The sequence below is a fragment of the Panthera onca genome, chromosome B1, assembly GCF_046562875.1.
Source record: "Panthera onca isolate mPanOnc1 chromosome B1, mPanOnc1 haplotype 2, whole genome shotgun sequence".
Taxonomy (NCBI): Eukaryota; Metazoa; Chordata; class Mammalia; order Carnivora; family Felidae; genus Panthera; species Panthera onca.
In genome coordinates this window covers 5,073,513-5,088,357 of record NC_138342.1, presented here as the reverse complement: position 1 = coordinate 5,088,357, position 14,845 = coordinate 5,073,513, and the positions used below count along the sequence as shown (strand labels likewise).

Sequence of the window (14,845 nt, the reverse complement as noted above, 5' to 3'; positions counted from 1 at the left end):
GAGTCCTGCCAGATAGCCAGTGGGCCCCTCTTCCTCTCCCAGAGCAAGAGCCTAAATGCAAATAGCACTACATTACTGGCCAGCAGGGAGGGTGATGGGGACAGGGACACCTGTCCTCCCCTAAGCCCTCAGGGGAGAAGTGAGTCAGCCCACAGGGGAAGAGGACATTCTATAGGAAGCCAGGTCCTTGCCCACAGGTGCCGGCTTCTGAGCCCCAGAGCCTCTAAGCCCCGACGCTCCCTCCAGAGAGGGTCCCAAGACCGTGACCCCAGGCCAGCTATCGGAGAGCTTGACTGTGGCCGCAGGCCTACGCCGAACCTTCTGATCTGTTGTTACCAGCGAGAACACGAAATTCTCTTAAAAACTTCCATCTTTCTGGTTGGTTTTGAACTGTTTCCCAGCTGGTTTTGAACTTGAGGGAGATTCATAAGGAAGAGTTGTGACTCACGATCACCTGTAAACCCTGAGACGTCCTATGTCCAAGCTTCTCTGCTTGGCATGTGCTGTGTGCAGAGGACGTGGCGTGGGGACAGGGCTTCCTCGGGGAAGGGTTAGGAGCTGGACAAAGCCCCAGAGCAAGGTCACCCGGGAACACCACGTGGCATCCCCATTAGGGGTGCACTTCGCTTCTACGCTACACGCACAGCTTTGTCCCTCTAAATAGAAAAATTGAAGTTGACCTCAGTTTGGTCGGATACTGGCACTGGGTGGTGATTTTTAACAACACACATTTGGTGGGTCTCAGATCCCACTGCCAGCCCATGTGCTCCAGGGTGACCGACTCGTGCCTGCTTGTCCAGGACTGTCCCCGTTTCAGTTCCCGTGTCCCAGGAACCCCTCAGTTCCGGGCAAACCGGGTAGTCTGTCTCCCCGGGGGTCCCCTCTGTCCTGCAGACCCACCTTTCTTTCCTCTTGGGGCCACTCTCAGCATTAATATTCCCTCCAGGGGGACATACAGCGACTCCCAACCTACAAGATCTTTAGTCACAGGCCCAGGATGGGGCTGGGGTCTCTCAGACCCAATCTGAGAAAATGGGAAAACACTGGTCTGAGTCCAGCCCCCAAGGACAGTCCCAGATTGGGAGGTGGGCGCCTCTCCCCTGCACAGCTGGCTGGTGAAGGTGGGGGTGGGGGGTGACAGCTGCCGCAGACCAGGCCGGTGTAGAAGGGGTGAGTCACTAATCTCGCATGGTTGCTGAGAGGAACGGGGGTCCCACAGATCTGAGGTGAGGGCCCAAGGCTACAGGTCTGGACGCTCACTATTTTCCGGGCCACGGGGAGGAGTCAGGTCAGGGAGGGCCTGAGTGGGAGAAGAAAGTGGCTCGAAAGGGGCTGCTCTCAGTGAGTCTGTGAACTTTCCACCCGGTGTGGCCCTCCAGGAGACCCTGGCCTATTCCCAGCCCCATCCCAAATCAGCCACCCAAGTCATGGATGGTTCTGGCCATTGGTTCCCCGTCCACAACCACTGCCCAAACCCTTCTAGCAAGCAAGCTTTGCCCCAGGTGCTTAGTAACAATGTTTGGTTCTGCTTGGATGCCATGTCCTGGATTCCAAGGCTCACGGGTTCCTAGTGTGGGGGCTCAGAGTGATCCGGAGACCGATCTGCGGAAGGCTGAGCGGTGGGCGGGAGTCAATGCAGGAGAGGCCTCCCAGGGGACGAGGACGGGCTTACTGGGCCTGACATTACGGCATCCTCCAGGGAGCACGTGGCACTAAACCAAGTCGGGAGTGTTTACCAGGCACGTTGTGTAACACTTCTCCGGAGCACTATTACAGGAGGCTGGGCGGCCGGGTTTGCATATGTTGGTAAGAGGGACATTTACTGACCATGTACCTTGTGCCAGCCAGCCGGGCGTGAGTCAGCGCCACCTGCTGTCCACCTGAGGACGCTGTGACTTGGGAAGTAACTTACCACCTGTGTGACCTCAGGCAAAGCCTTGCCCAAGTTTGTTACCAACACTCAGTGCCTTTCACGTGAGTGGGGAGGAAGGACAGGAGCCCAGTGAAGCAGACTATCTGTATTTTCCATGCCCTTCCAAAAATTCTGGAAAGAAGTTTGATTAAGGTCACTAAGACCTCATCGTTATTAAAATAGTATTTCAAAGTTTAACTCCTGTGCTTCGAAAGGAAAAGCTCTCTGGACGGGGGCGACGTGAAAGTCGTGCGTGCCTAAATTATCCTACACCAGGGGCGCCTGGGTGGCTCAGTCGGTTAAGCGGCCGACCTCGGCTCAGGTCACGATCTCGCGGTCCGTGAGTTCCAGCCCCGTGTCGGGCTCTGTGCTGACAGCTCAGAGTCTGGAGCCTGTTTCAGATTCTGTGTCTCCCTCTCTCTCTGGCCCTCCCCCGTTCATGCTCTGTCTCTCTCTGTCTCAAAAATAAATAAACGTTAAAAAAAATTTTTTTTAAATAAATTATCCTATACCAATGTAAAAGGTAAGCAAACCAGGAACGTATTTTTAGCAAACACAGCAAAAAGTTAATTATCTTAACACATAAGGCCCACAGAGAAGTCAGTACGAAACACCATACTTAACGACAGATATGTAGGGAGTGAATGTATGAATGAATGAATGAATGAATGACAAACCCAACGGACATCATCAAAAGAAATGTAATTACAGTTCACAAGGAAGAAGAAAACAGACGATACACAATAAAAAGCCAGGATCACTAGCACTCAAATACATGAAAACGGAAACAGTCACATCATGTGAGTTCAGCCAAGCCTATCAAGCCGGCAGGGGTCTCTAACGGCAGGGCACCAAGTTGAACGTGGACCCGGCAATGCAGTAACACGCGGGTGGACGCTTTGACAATATTAAAGCTCTGAGAAACCTCCCTACCGGTGGCCCCGTGATTCCACATCTAGAATCTGTCCCGTGGGAGGGTCTTAAGAGGTGGCTCGAAATCGACGCACAACGCTATTCACCACGCATCACGATAAATAGGGAAAAAAAAAAAAAGGAAACCCCCTCACTAACTAGCAGCTGAGGAGTAAGGAACTTCTTTGAACCCTACGGTGGAATGATGCGGGTGGAAGTGTGGCAGGCAGGGTTAAAGACGGGAAGTCAAGCCGGATCTCAACGAGGCTTAAAAAACGGTCGTGGGCAAAACACCGGAAAGAAATCCACCCCAGGGTCGCAGGTGCTTTCCTTCCTCCGTGGGGGCTTCCGCTGGCTTGTGCGCTAAGCTGTCTAGGGCGAGCGTGTGTGGCTTTGGACGGGCAAGGGGCGGGCATGCGCGTGCACATGCAGACGCGGAGGCGGGAAGTCATGCCCCAGAGCCAAGCGAGACGCCGAGGTGCCGTTTCTCGTGTGGCGCCGGGGGAGCTGCGACACGGTGCACGGACAGAGGGTGCCGCGGGGCTCTACCTTTTCGCACAGGGCAAGCACTGTTCCAGCTTGGATTATTGCAACCTGTTCTTCGTTTCTCAAATTCTAAAACACAAAAATGGGGAAGGGCGTTTTACGCTGGACCCCGCGTCCCCGTGCAGACAGCGCTGACCGGCTTCCATGCCCCTCCGAGAGGCGACCCCGGGGCTCGGCCCCCACATTCTAAGGGGGCCCATGTTTAAAGGCAGCCGTGTCCTATCTGGGGCCAGGCCTTTGACAGATAGGGCCTGTTTCCAGCCAGTCTCTTAAGGGGGCAGGGATGCCACGTTCTGATCTCAGAAACCTTGAGGGATCCCACCGGTCCACCGTCCCTCCGGGAGCTCCCTCGTGCGCCCGCATCGCCGGCAGGTGCGAAGGAAGCGCTAAGTCCAGAAGTCTGCCCGTGACAGCGCGACCCGCTCGTGACCGCGTGCCCCGCCCGTGACAGCGTGACCCGCCCACCCCCCACGAGGGCACGGCCACACAGAAGCCTTACACTGCGCGTGTCAGATCTCTTACGTTGGGAAGAACCCGAACCGAACAGAAAGGAAAGGCACACAGGACACACCCAGGTGGAGACGAGAGCGCGAGAGCAGAAGCCGGCCGGCATAGTTACCCCGTTATCGCCAAGGATATCTAGCTTCTTCATAAGTTCAGAAACATTCACATCCTGGAAAAGATTGCCAACGTTCATTTTGTGGGAGCCGCCAAGGCCGTGCAGACCGGTCTCTACCGCCGGGGCCTCGTCCGTCCCTCTCGGTGCGCGCGGCGGGGCCAAGGGCTCCCGGCAGCTCCTTCGGGGGTCGAGGGAGAGAAGGCAGTGATTGCTGCTTGTAGGCTGAGCTTTGCAGGAACGGCTGGTGGAATCGTGAGGGTCAGGAGGACCCCGGCCGGCAGCCGCAGCCACGTCCCCCACCCCCTCACTCACTGCGCGGCTGCTGCGCTCGGCGCTGCTCTGATGTCATGCCCACGTCACGTCTCGTCTCGTCTCGTCTGGTCTCGTCTCGTCTCGTCTCGTGGCTGGTGCTGCTGGTCTCACCTCACACACGGCAGCCCGAGGCTGGGGGAGCTCACAGCCCGGAGCTGGGAGGCGGCCACGCCGGGGTGGGCCCTCAAAGCTGTGTGCCACGCTTCTGCTCTTTTAACACGGGTACACAGAGGGTGACATTCGGTGACCCTCTGAGACACAAACTCCGACTTTCCAAATACGGTGTTGGGGGCGGGGGGCGGGCTACCTCGTTAAAATCGGCTCTGTGTGTGACACAAAGGCACAATCCCCCTTTACGGCTGCGCCTGGCATCCGAGGGGGCCCCTGGCGGTGGGTTGAGCGGAGGCACCCCCCAAGCACGCTACCTTAACTCCTTCCTGGTGACAGAACAGCTGGAGAGCGCTTCTGTTGTTCTCGGGGAAGGTGCTGATTTGGAGGTTAAATGCTGGCGACCTCCGCTCTCTCTCCTGGGGAAAAGATTTGGTTTAAAAACAGAACTTTATTGGCTTGTTTACCACTTGCCACTTTCCCACGTTACGCAGCAAAGACCAACAGGTTCCAGTTGGCCAAGGCGTTACTAAAAGGCTCACAGACTACCATCTCCTGGTCCGCGAAGGAGCACGCCGAGGTCCCGCCTCTGCAGGGCAGCGGGTCTCGAGCCGAAATGCGTCTACTTCTTACCCACTCCGCTAGGAAGAAACGGTTAACCAAGGCATGTGTTCACCTGCTGCGCGACGGGAGCCCGGGAAGCCACGGATCATTAAACACTCGGTAAGAACAAGTGTGTGAAATTTCAACGGACAGCACAGCCACCAGCTATGGCGTTCCTCGTGCCCTGCGGCAAATCGCTACCTCGTTGAGCCCTCACACAATCCCACGAGGCAGGCGTTATTGCTTTCGTTTCATGGACAGGGGGGCGAGTCCCAGTCCCAAGCTCCCCAGCCGCAGGGCCGGGACACGAACCCTGGATTCACACCGTTTTCAAGACAATCGGCTGACTTTGTTCACAGTTTTTTTTTTTTGAGCCGTGCTAACACATCAGCGATCATTCTATCCCTGCCTTAGATTGCTATTCAAATCTCGACCACTGAGGAAGGAAAAGCAAGCGTTTTCCCAGAAGAGGTGCTCGTTAATCCTATGTAACGCGACACGTTTTTAAAAAGGACAAGAGAAACCCAATTAATGGCAGGGATATAGTACACAGAGCTGCCTTTAAAACTTGAGCAACGGACAGCTTAGCTTTATGGGAAGGCCAGCAGAGAAGACCTTTCTGAATTATACCTTTAAGTCAAACTGCTTTTATTTGGCCAAAATTAGAGTAAGATGAGTAAGCCCGCTTTGGATGATTCCTGCAGAATCTAGGGAGGGCACCCATGGGTCTCTTTAGTCACTCAGCTAAGAAACGTAACCGAATGAGCACCAGCTTGGATGGCAGGACCTACGCAGATGGATAAGGCTAATGGGGAGAGGAAGGTGAGGTGGGTGGCAGGGGACATTCAATTACCTTCCACAAGGTGCAACTTGGCTAACCTTGTTTGAAGCAGTTCAGGGGGAAAACTTCGTTTCCCTTATCAGCCATGAAGACCGAAATTCACAGTGGCTCTCTTCTACGGATGCCTTTCTACCTGCAATGCTTAAGTGGAGTCTCCATAGAAAAAGTGACAACAGAAAGCCCATATTTTATCCGAACGAAAGTCCGAACTGGTCTCTAACGGCTCTGAAGGACAGTGGGGACACTTCAAGAAAATCCTAGCACGCTGAGCAACGCTCACGGAACTCTCATGAGAAAGACGTGTGACCAAGGGCTGTGAAAGGCTTCCTAGCTGGCCGAAGTGTGAACAGTGACCTCACGTGGCTTCCGATTCCTAGTGCGTGAACGCAGGCCCGGTTGGCGCTCAAGCAAGAGTTGCGTTGCAGGGGTAACGCTTGGTTTCGAGACCTTCAGGCCACGGTCCACGCCAACACAACAAAGGACAAGATGGTAAGGTCTAGCGCAAACAGTTTTGACTGAGGCCAGGATGAGGGAACAAAATCGGGGGGACGCCAATGTTGCGAAGGCGCTCGCTTCTCCCGAGGGTTCCGTGCATGCAAAAAGGCTTCAGCCGAGGGAGAGCGGGGCTGCGTCACTGCAGGTGCTTAGAGAAACGAGTGTCACCAACATGGCTGATGTTTAAACTGTGGATGGTGTTTAAATGGCAACAGACAAACAAACAAACACAAAAGGGTCATGACGTTCGGGTGGCAGCAAGGCGATACAGCGACATACCGGAAACAAGGTTTCAGTGGGAAGCAAAAAAACCGTCAGCGGTCTTGCCCTGGATGCAGCTCTGTACTGGGGACCTTACTGAAGGTTTGGAACACGGCCGCTACCTACGAACACCGCTCGGTCTCCCTCCACGCTAACCAGGAATTTTGGAGTCGAGCGGTTCGAGTACAAACAGGTACATTTCCAGTCCAATGCAACATTGCCATGACACACGGGCCCATGTTCACTGATCAGGGAGCTGGGGCAATGGCCTCGGTTTTCTCAAACGCCTACGCAGATACCTCCTTTCCCCCTGCTCGCTTACTTACCTGTGTTCACCTCGGCAAACAGAACATGGGCCGAACTAGCAGTGAACACACTACAGAGGCAGTTGCGGGCCGGGTCGGACCCCGCTCTTTCAAAAGGAGACATTCCCTGCATGCAAGGTCACTTAAAAAAGGTGTGTTATTAATTGCAACAGCGCTTCTGTCCGACTTTGCAGAACGCATACCAGGTGACTATGCATGCAGGAAAGAAGTAGTTATGGAAATGAAACACAAATAAAAAAGGCAAAATATTGCAAAAACAAATTATTTTATTAAGTGCAAAAAACAAGCCGTAGGCAATAAATAGATTAGCTCTGGTACATGTCCAAAGACCTCGGTGAGCATTCTCTCCAGAACATATTAAGGCAGTGAAATTATTCTGAACATACAGATTTAAAAAAAAAAGAAAAGAAAAGAAAAGAAAGGAAAAGAAAAGAAAAGAGAACTCTACCACGTCCCTTTACACATGCTGGAGGGCATCGGGGAGCTTTACATGAATTTCAGTTTGGGCTCAAAGAGAAGGTCTGCTCCGTTTGAGAGCGCGCAACAGATAGAGTCTCTTACTTCGAGCTCCAGCACTCGGAACTCTAGCAGCTCATTTTGGTCCTTGGCGTCCTGCATTTCGTTCTTCAGCTGACTCTCTTCCATTTCCAGTCTGTAAATCTAGAGCAGACGCACCTGTGGGTTAGCAGGCGGGAGGACCGCCGTCTCCGTGGGGGCCGCGGGAGACGCACCCTGCTCAGCGCGGGCGGGGTGCGGGGGTGGGGGCGCCGGCACCGTCCCTGCCAACCCCCCCCCCCGGGGGGCCGGGCCTGGAAGAGGGGCTCCTCATAGGCTTGCCGAATAAATGAGCGATGGGGGAAACTGAGGCACGGCGCCACTAAGTCCCTTCCTGAGGTCAAGTGTGAGGGAGGCAGGAACGCACCATGGGCGCTTCTGATCCCAAAGCCTCAGTGTGGTCTTTTCGCGGGCGGTCTGGCCCCCCAGGATGAGCCCCCCCCGGACAGACAGCACCAAGCTGCGGCAGGAAGGCACAGGCCGCCACTGTGACCCTGCCAGAGGGCTGAGGAGAAGGCCTAGTGGAATCAGTTCTCCTGAAGGCACAAGTCCGTCTGGGGAGGTGGGCCGCCTGGTCCAACACCTGCCAGGAGACACTGGAAAAGCACCCTAATGGCTCCGTGCCTCAGTTTCTGTCGTAGGGGCATAAAGTCCTGCAGCCAGGACTGACTGAGATAAGGCACACCTCCTTACAGAGGGCCTCCCCTCCTCCTGCCTGGAGAACCAGAGGGAGGGTCTCCACTGACGGGGTCCTGCACCCCCAGGGGACTCTTGGAAACAGTGTGTTTTCTCCATGGCTCCCTGAATTTAGTGAGCAGGACACGAAATCTCTCCCAACGCACAGGCCCGACCTGCAGGGCGGCGACACGCCCTGTCCCCGAGCTCCAAACGCTATGGAGAAACACAGGGCAGTGAGCGGCCACACCCGTCAGTGGCAGAGCTGGGACTGGGGACGGGGGCGGAGGGGGGCAAGCCCGGGCTCAACGCTGCAGGTGTTCTAGGATGCTCTAAAGCTGAGGCCTCACCCAGGTCTGGGGCGGCTGGCATGCAAGGTCCAGGAAAAGCAAACCTCTGTGGACAGAAAGTACACCGCTGGTTGCCAAGGGGTGGGGGTGGGGGGGGGGTGTGTGGTGGGAGGAGACAGGGAGTGACTACAAATGGGCACAAGGGACCCTTGTGGGCCGCGGAAAAGGTCCTAAAGCTGCACTGTGACGGTGGCTGCACAAAGAAAACAAAACAGAACAACACTCTGAATTGCACACAAACGAGAGAAACATAAAGCTGAGGTCTCATTCCAAAGCATTAAACCTACTCCCCTTGCTGTCTCAAGAGGCGTCTGGAAAGTTCCATGACCGCAAGAAGGAAGACAGGCTCAGCTTTGCCAGCACCGAGGCCTCCGGTCCATGAACTGGACTGTGACGGCCTGAGAGCCTGCCGGGCGGCCAGCGCCTTCGGTCCCCCCCGCCACGTGGGAGGGAGGGGACCTGCCGGGGGTTCCAGAGCAATGGGAGAGGTGGCCTGGAAAGCCCTGTGGAGGCAGGGCAGGCGGCCCTCACTGTGTCTGCAGGGCGCACGCCCTGTCCCAGAGGACAGAACCGGGGCCGAGGCCTGGGAAGCCCCACAAATTGGGCTCGGACTCAACGTGAGGAAGAGGTCTGTGCTCTGAGAGCCAGTCAGGACCCGGACCCACCATGGGGGCACTGGGGCAGAGTCTCAGTCGGGCTGAGCCTCTGAGGTCCCTGATTCTCTGAGGGGGCGGGGAGGGTACTGACGCTCACGTACCTTTTCCAGCAAGTCCTGGTTTGTCCTGATGAGAAGCTGCTTCTCTTCAACCCATTTGGAATCCTAAGAAAAAGCACTAAATATGTTCACGCTCATTGAAGCAAACAGGTGCTCACACAGCAAAGACTGAGTCAGCGAAAAAAAGTCACCTAATATAAGGCTATGAAAAGGTCATGGGGCACCTGGGGGGCTCAGTAGGCTAAGCGCCCGACTCTCGATTTCGGCTCAGGTCACGATCTCGTGGTTTGTGAGTTCGAGCCCCGCGTCGGGCTCTGTGCTGACAGTGCAGAGCCTGCTTGGGATTCTCTCTCTCTCCCTCTCTCTCTGCCCCTCCTCACTTGTGCATGTGCTCTCTTTCTCTCTCTCAAAATAAATAAGCATTAAAAAAAAAGGGACTATGAAAAGATCAGAGAAGGGACAGCAGCTAGAAAGACTTCATCATCCCTCTAAACCTCTACACCCAGAAAAGCGAGCCGGCGGGATCGCAGGGTGTCCCTTCCCTACCGCTCACACTCCCTGAAAGCAGAGGGGGCCCACGCTGAGTGTCATTGCCAGGAAACCAGCTGCAGAGCGACCAAATCGGCACTGCCCACCCACTCAGGCCTGCTCACTGCACCCGGGGTCTCCCCCACACCCGCGGACGCGCTCTCGGGTGCATCCTGGTCCCTCTGCCCGTGAGGCCCTAACTACGTGTCTCGGCCCGGGCAGGTTCCTGTCCAGGTAAGTCCCATGAGCACACGGCACTAGGTCTGTCTTTCCACCGTGGCGTCCCCAGCCTGTGCTCCATAAACACGGCAGGATGGATAAGGGAACAAACGGAAGAACGTTCCTCTTCCCTTCTCTCAGCTCCGGCGGCCTCGGCTTCCCTCCACCTCTCACGTATCACCCTGCACTGTCGCTGGGTCGACACATGGAGGCCCCATGAGGCCGTGAGTCCCTGTGAGGACAGAGCCCGTTCTACTCATCCTTGTATCTGGAGCATACCGTCTGCAACTGTCCCTCCCACCTCCACGGCCCTTTGCGGTATCACTCTGCAGCTCCTCCCAATGACCGATGGCATCGACTTCTCCAGCCCTGAAGCCAGGCGTGGCTGGGGCGACTTCGGCTACCGGGATACTCGCAAATGGGATTCAAGCAGAGGCTTGGAATGCACCTGTGCATTGACGCCTGCCCTTTCCTCCGGTCCCCAGGCCACCAGGCAAAGACGCCAGGTTGGAGAGAGTAAGAGAGATGGCGATGAGAGACCGTGAGCCAACACGGCAGCCAAAGCTGGCACCAGTGCCCAGATGGGACAGAGAGGCCATTGCAGGCCACCCGGGCCCAGGTGACCCAGAGAGCAGCCTGTAGCATGAGCCCCGGTAAGACCAGCAGAGGAACTACACGGCTGAGCCCAATCCAAACCGCTGACCCACGGAATTATGAGCAAATCAATTTTTTTTTCTTGTTTTAAACCATTAAGTTTTGGGGTGGTTTGTTATGCAGTGATAGCTAATCGATACATTATCCCTGCAGGCCGAGCACAGAGCCTGGCGTGGGGCAAGCGCTCTGGTGAGCGTTCACTGAACAAATGGACATTTGCTTTGTCCCAGCGTGGCCCTTTCATTTATATGGTGCTGAGAGCAGCCCATCCACGGCCGAGAGCACCCATCCACAGGTGGGGCGTAACTTAGTCGAAGACGGTGGTCAGGAGCTATGTGAGCTCAGCCTGGAAGAGGGGCCCAGGACAGTGGCAGGTGGACGGGAGTCTGAAAACAGCCTTCTCTCCCACCTGGACTGTTCCCCAGGCTGCTTCCTCTTACCACTTCTGCTTCCCCAGTATGTGAAGGATTAATATCACCCCCATTTTAAAGATGAGTAAACTGAGGCACAAAGAGACAATGTCGGTCACGTGGGTTGTGCTACATGCCTGCCAAGTCGGTCCCGGAGTATGGGCTCTTCACCGCTGTCCTGCCTCCGTGGAATGTTCTGGACCACGGTTATGGAAGCAGTGCCCAAGGGCTGGCCGATCAGTGCCGGCCACAATGCTGCTGCCGTGGGCGGCTTCGCGAGTACCCCCGGCCCTGGTTACTGGCCGTCTGCCTGAATTCGAATCTCAGCCACCACCCGAGCCCTAGAGCCACTAACTGCTCAGAGTTAGTTCTAAGCCATCTGTTCAGAACCTCATACACGCCCTTCCCTAAACACCCACCGCCAGTCCCCGTGTCCCAGCCCAGGACCTCGGGGAGCCCTTGCCAGACCTCCTCACCCCCTACCCGCACGGCACCCCCACCGTCAGGTGTAGCCACATGACTGTTTTGGTGAAACGTGTCCAGGCAGCAAACTGCCTTCTCCTGCCCTCTGAGGGGGAAGGCGAGCTGCCGACGGGGCCGTTATATCCAGGCTGGTGCCCCAGCGCTGGATCCCTGAGTAACCACATGGAGTAGACGACCCCCCGGCCTGCGGGAGGGACAGGAAGGGTGCTGAGTAGGAAACAAACCTCACCGCGGTAAAGCCACTGCGAAGTTCTGGTTTATTTCTTACCGCGGAGAGCGCGGCCGACCTGCGCTGACCCCTGGGTGATGTCGCCTTTGAACGTAACCCTCTGAGAGGCTGGACCTCCGCCCAGACCACCCTCCACGGTCTCCCCCAACTCAGGGGACGGGTCTGGGGCTGGGCTTTGCCTCTTTACTGTTCCCTGCTGTCAACCGGGCCTTGTCACGTTCAGAGAAGGTGCATGTGGAGGCGACTCGGCTCCGAGAAACTCAGGGACCTGGAGGGCACGTGACGGGGCCACAGCCGGGAAGCCGGGATCCCCTTCACTTTCACAACTGGGTCTGGAGAACCAGTGGCAGCTTTTCGTTCAGAGTCAAGTCAAAACGGGTTGTGGTCACCACCTTGCTTTGTGAAGTGTCTCCCACTTCTGAGCATTTGGCCCACAAAGAAAACGCCACGTTAGGATTTCATTTCGTGGCTTGATTTCTATAAAAACTCTGCAAACAGGCACCTCAGGAAGGATATTCTCGCTGGGCTCTGCTAGGGATTTTTTCTCTGATGTCTCTGGAGCAAACCACACAGACCGTGGAGGGGGTCCCCCGCCCCCCAGCACCAAGGCCACGGGGACACCACGAGGGGACAGAAACGCAAAGAGCCGCACGCTCGTTCCACTCACCTGTCCCTTCTCGACCAGCAACTTCTCCAAATCTTCGATTTTCGCCTGACACCTCAGCAGGTCAGCTTGGAGCTGTTCCCGAGTCTGGAGAGAAAAGGACCAAAAAGTGAGCGGGTCACCGCGAATGGGTGACAAGGGTGGAAGGGACCGCGCCACGATCCGGGCCTTGGAAGCACGTCCGTGTGGGGGAGCACGGGCTCGCAGGCCGCACGTGGGGTCGCTCGCCTGCACGTTACACACGTTTAAGAACCGAAAGACCTTGAGGGGTCGTCGGCTCTATTCCCCTCGATTTTACAGACATTGACACGGAAGCCTAGAGAAGGGGTTCATTTCTACAAGGGGGTAAGCGAGCCGGAAGCCAGATGTCAAGGTCCCCACCCTGGCTTTCTGACCACGTTCAGTGGCTGCCTCTACCAACGCTCCCAGACACGTTTCGTGGGCCCTTTATCACCTACGGGAAGGGCTGAAAACCCAAGTGTCTCAAGGACCGGGCGGGTATGTAAGTAAGGGAAGCCGACTGAGTGTGGGGTCGCACGGGGGGTGGGGATCGGGACCAAGTGAGGCACACGTCCCCTCTCAGGCGAAATGCCCACTCAGCCGCGGCCCAAAGCCGCCACCACGTGAACAGGAAGCCCGCTGTTGCCCGGCCGAGCACGTTGTGAGCCGCTGAGAGAGGTAAGGAACCTGAATTTCTACGCAAAATCTCTTGACTTTTAAACGCTGGCAGCCACAGGAGGCAGGCCACACCGAGCCCAGCCCTGTTACCTCCATCGACCTACAAGGTTACAGGCTGAACTCCACTGCGGCACAAGAAGCTTTCCTCCCCACCCCCCCAGCCTCATCCGCCACCCCCTACTTCACAGGGCTGTCGTGGGAACGATACGGGGACTGTGCTGGGTAAAGCACTGTGTCTGCGGGGCCCCTTGCTTTCAGAAGGAGGGGCAGGCAGCCGCCGGCCCATGTGACTCCTGAGGGTGGGGTAAGGGCCAGCGGGTGGAATTTCCTGGAAGGCAGAGCTCAGCCCAGTGCAACGGGGGGCCTGGCCCAGCCCTGGGTGGCCGGCAGGGACCAAAGCGCCTTGAGGGCTGGGAGCACGCCGGGATGTGCACAGGGGTTTCTCAGCCTGGGAGGGAGAGGAGGGTCCTTGCCGAGCCCTGGGGTCTGAACGCATTCCTGCCAACAGACGGCACGCGTGACGTGTGCCGGACCACAGCATCGTTTCTTCTGGCCGCGCCTGCGGTCACACGGTGGCCCACGGGTTTGCCCACGGTGTCCCCCATCAGCTCGCACAACCCCCTCCAAGCGTCAAAGGCGGGGCGCGGGGACCCGGCGTTCTGCGCACTCACCCGGGCCTCTCTCTCAGCGTCCAGCGTCCCCCCCACCTGCTCCTGAAGCAGGGCGTAGGCCCGCTGCAGGGCCTGGTACTCCCTGGTCAGCTGGCAGAACCGCAGGTCGGCCTCTTCTCTCGTCGTCGTCTGAACGTGCCGGAGAAGAGAGACACAACAGAGCGCGTGACGTGGTGAGGCTTCGGCCCGGAAGCACACACCCGGCCCTCCCGGGCGCTGCCCACAGTTCCTCGGGGGGAGCCGGTCACCGCCGGGATGTAACTGGGGACCCCGGGTGACAGGCTGCGGGAGGAGACGCCGTCCCCGTCGTCAGCGCCCTCCCCGGGAGCTCGCGGAAGCCCGGAATGCCTGAGTCACGTGCAAGGGAGGCAGGGGAAGAGCGCCCCTGAGCCAGCCCGGACCCCACGGGTGGACGTTTCCGTGCCCCCTCCCTCCGTGCTCCTCACGTCGGGAATCTCTCCGAAGACAACCCCCCCGGGCACGCAAGGGTGCAGCGACTGGCTGGCCAGTGGCACGTCTTTGTGGCTGTGAAAACTGGGAAGCACCCGTTAGGGGACACTCGTGACATTAAAGGCTCCGTGCGCGTCCACGTGAAAAGTCCCGCGTGCTCACCAGAGACGGGGGCGTGGAACACGGCGTTTGGTGCCGAAAGCTGCCCGTTACAAGCCGTTGGTGCCAAAGGAAAATCGAAAAAGGCCCGTGTCTGGTGTGACCGTGCTCTACTCGGGTTTCCCCAGAGAGCCCGGCCGGCGAGGGGCGGGCGGGAGAGGACAGAGCCGCCCTTCACGCCTCTGTGAGTCCGGCTCACTTAGTGCCGCGGTCATGAGCCTGGATGTGCGCGCTGGTCGGGCACCGTGAGGCTGGTGGCTCGGGGTGACAGGGCTTCCGGGGGTGTTCTTCCCGCCCTCCACGCTCTCCAGCACTGGGAGCGTTCTCTCCTGTGTGAGGCGTCGCCTTCGTGAGGACAAGGCAACCGTGTCCTGCTCGCCAGGTGGGGTCCCTGTGCGTGCATTTGTCCGCATGTGTATGTGCCTCTGTGAGCATCGTGAGCCTGTGCATACATGTGTGTGCATGTGTGC

The 14,845-nt window shown here is 57.3% G+C and overlaps 1 protein-coding gene across 10 annotated transcripts in view; it reads right to left on the bottom strand.

Annotated features, from left to right (window-relative positions):
* Nucleotides 1-14,845, bottom strand: part of LOC132692732 (janus kinase and microtubule-interacting protein 1) — a 249,392-nt gene that overhangs the window by 134,643 nt on the left and 99,904 nt on the right. For 9 of the 10 annotated variants that reach the window (XM_078446276.2, XM_078446277.2, XM_078446275.2 and 6 more), the window contains 7 exons: nt 13,767-13,895; nt 12,421-12,504; nt 9,273-9,335; nt 7,497-7,595; nt 4,727-4,828; nt 3,990-4,043; nt 3,374-3,439 (listed from right to left, as the gene is read on the bottom strand). In XM_078446276.2, coding sequence (XP_078302402.1) covers nt 3,374-3,439; nt 3,990-4,043; nt 4,727-4,828; nt 7,497-7,595; nt 9,273-9,335; nt 12,421-12,504; nt 13,767-13,895 — 597 coding nt within the window. Of the gene's footprint in view, nt 1-3,373; nt 3,440-3,989; nt 4,044-4,726; nt 4,829-7,181; nt 7,596-9,272; nt 9,336-12,420; nt 12,505-13,766; nt 13,896-14,845 lie in introns of those variants that run through there. The other variant, XM_078446280.2, reaches the window with a different exon arrangement.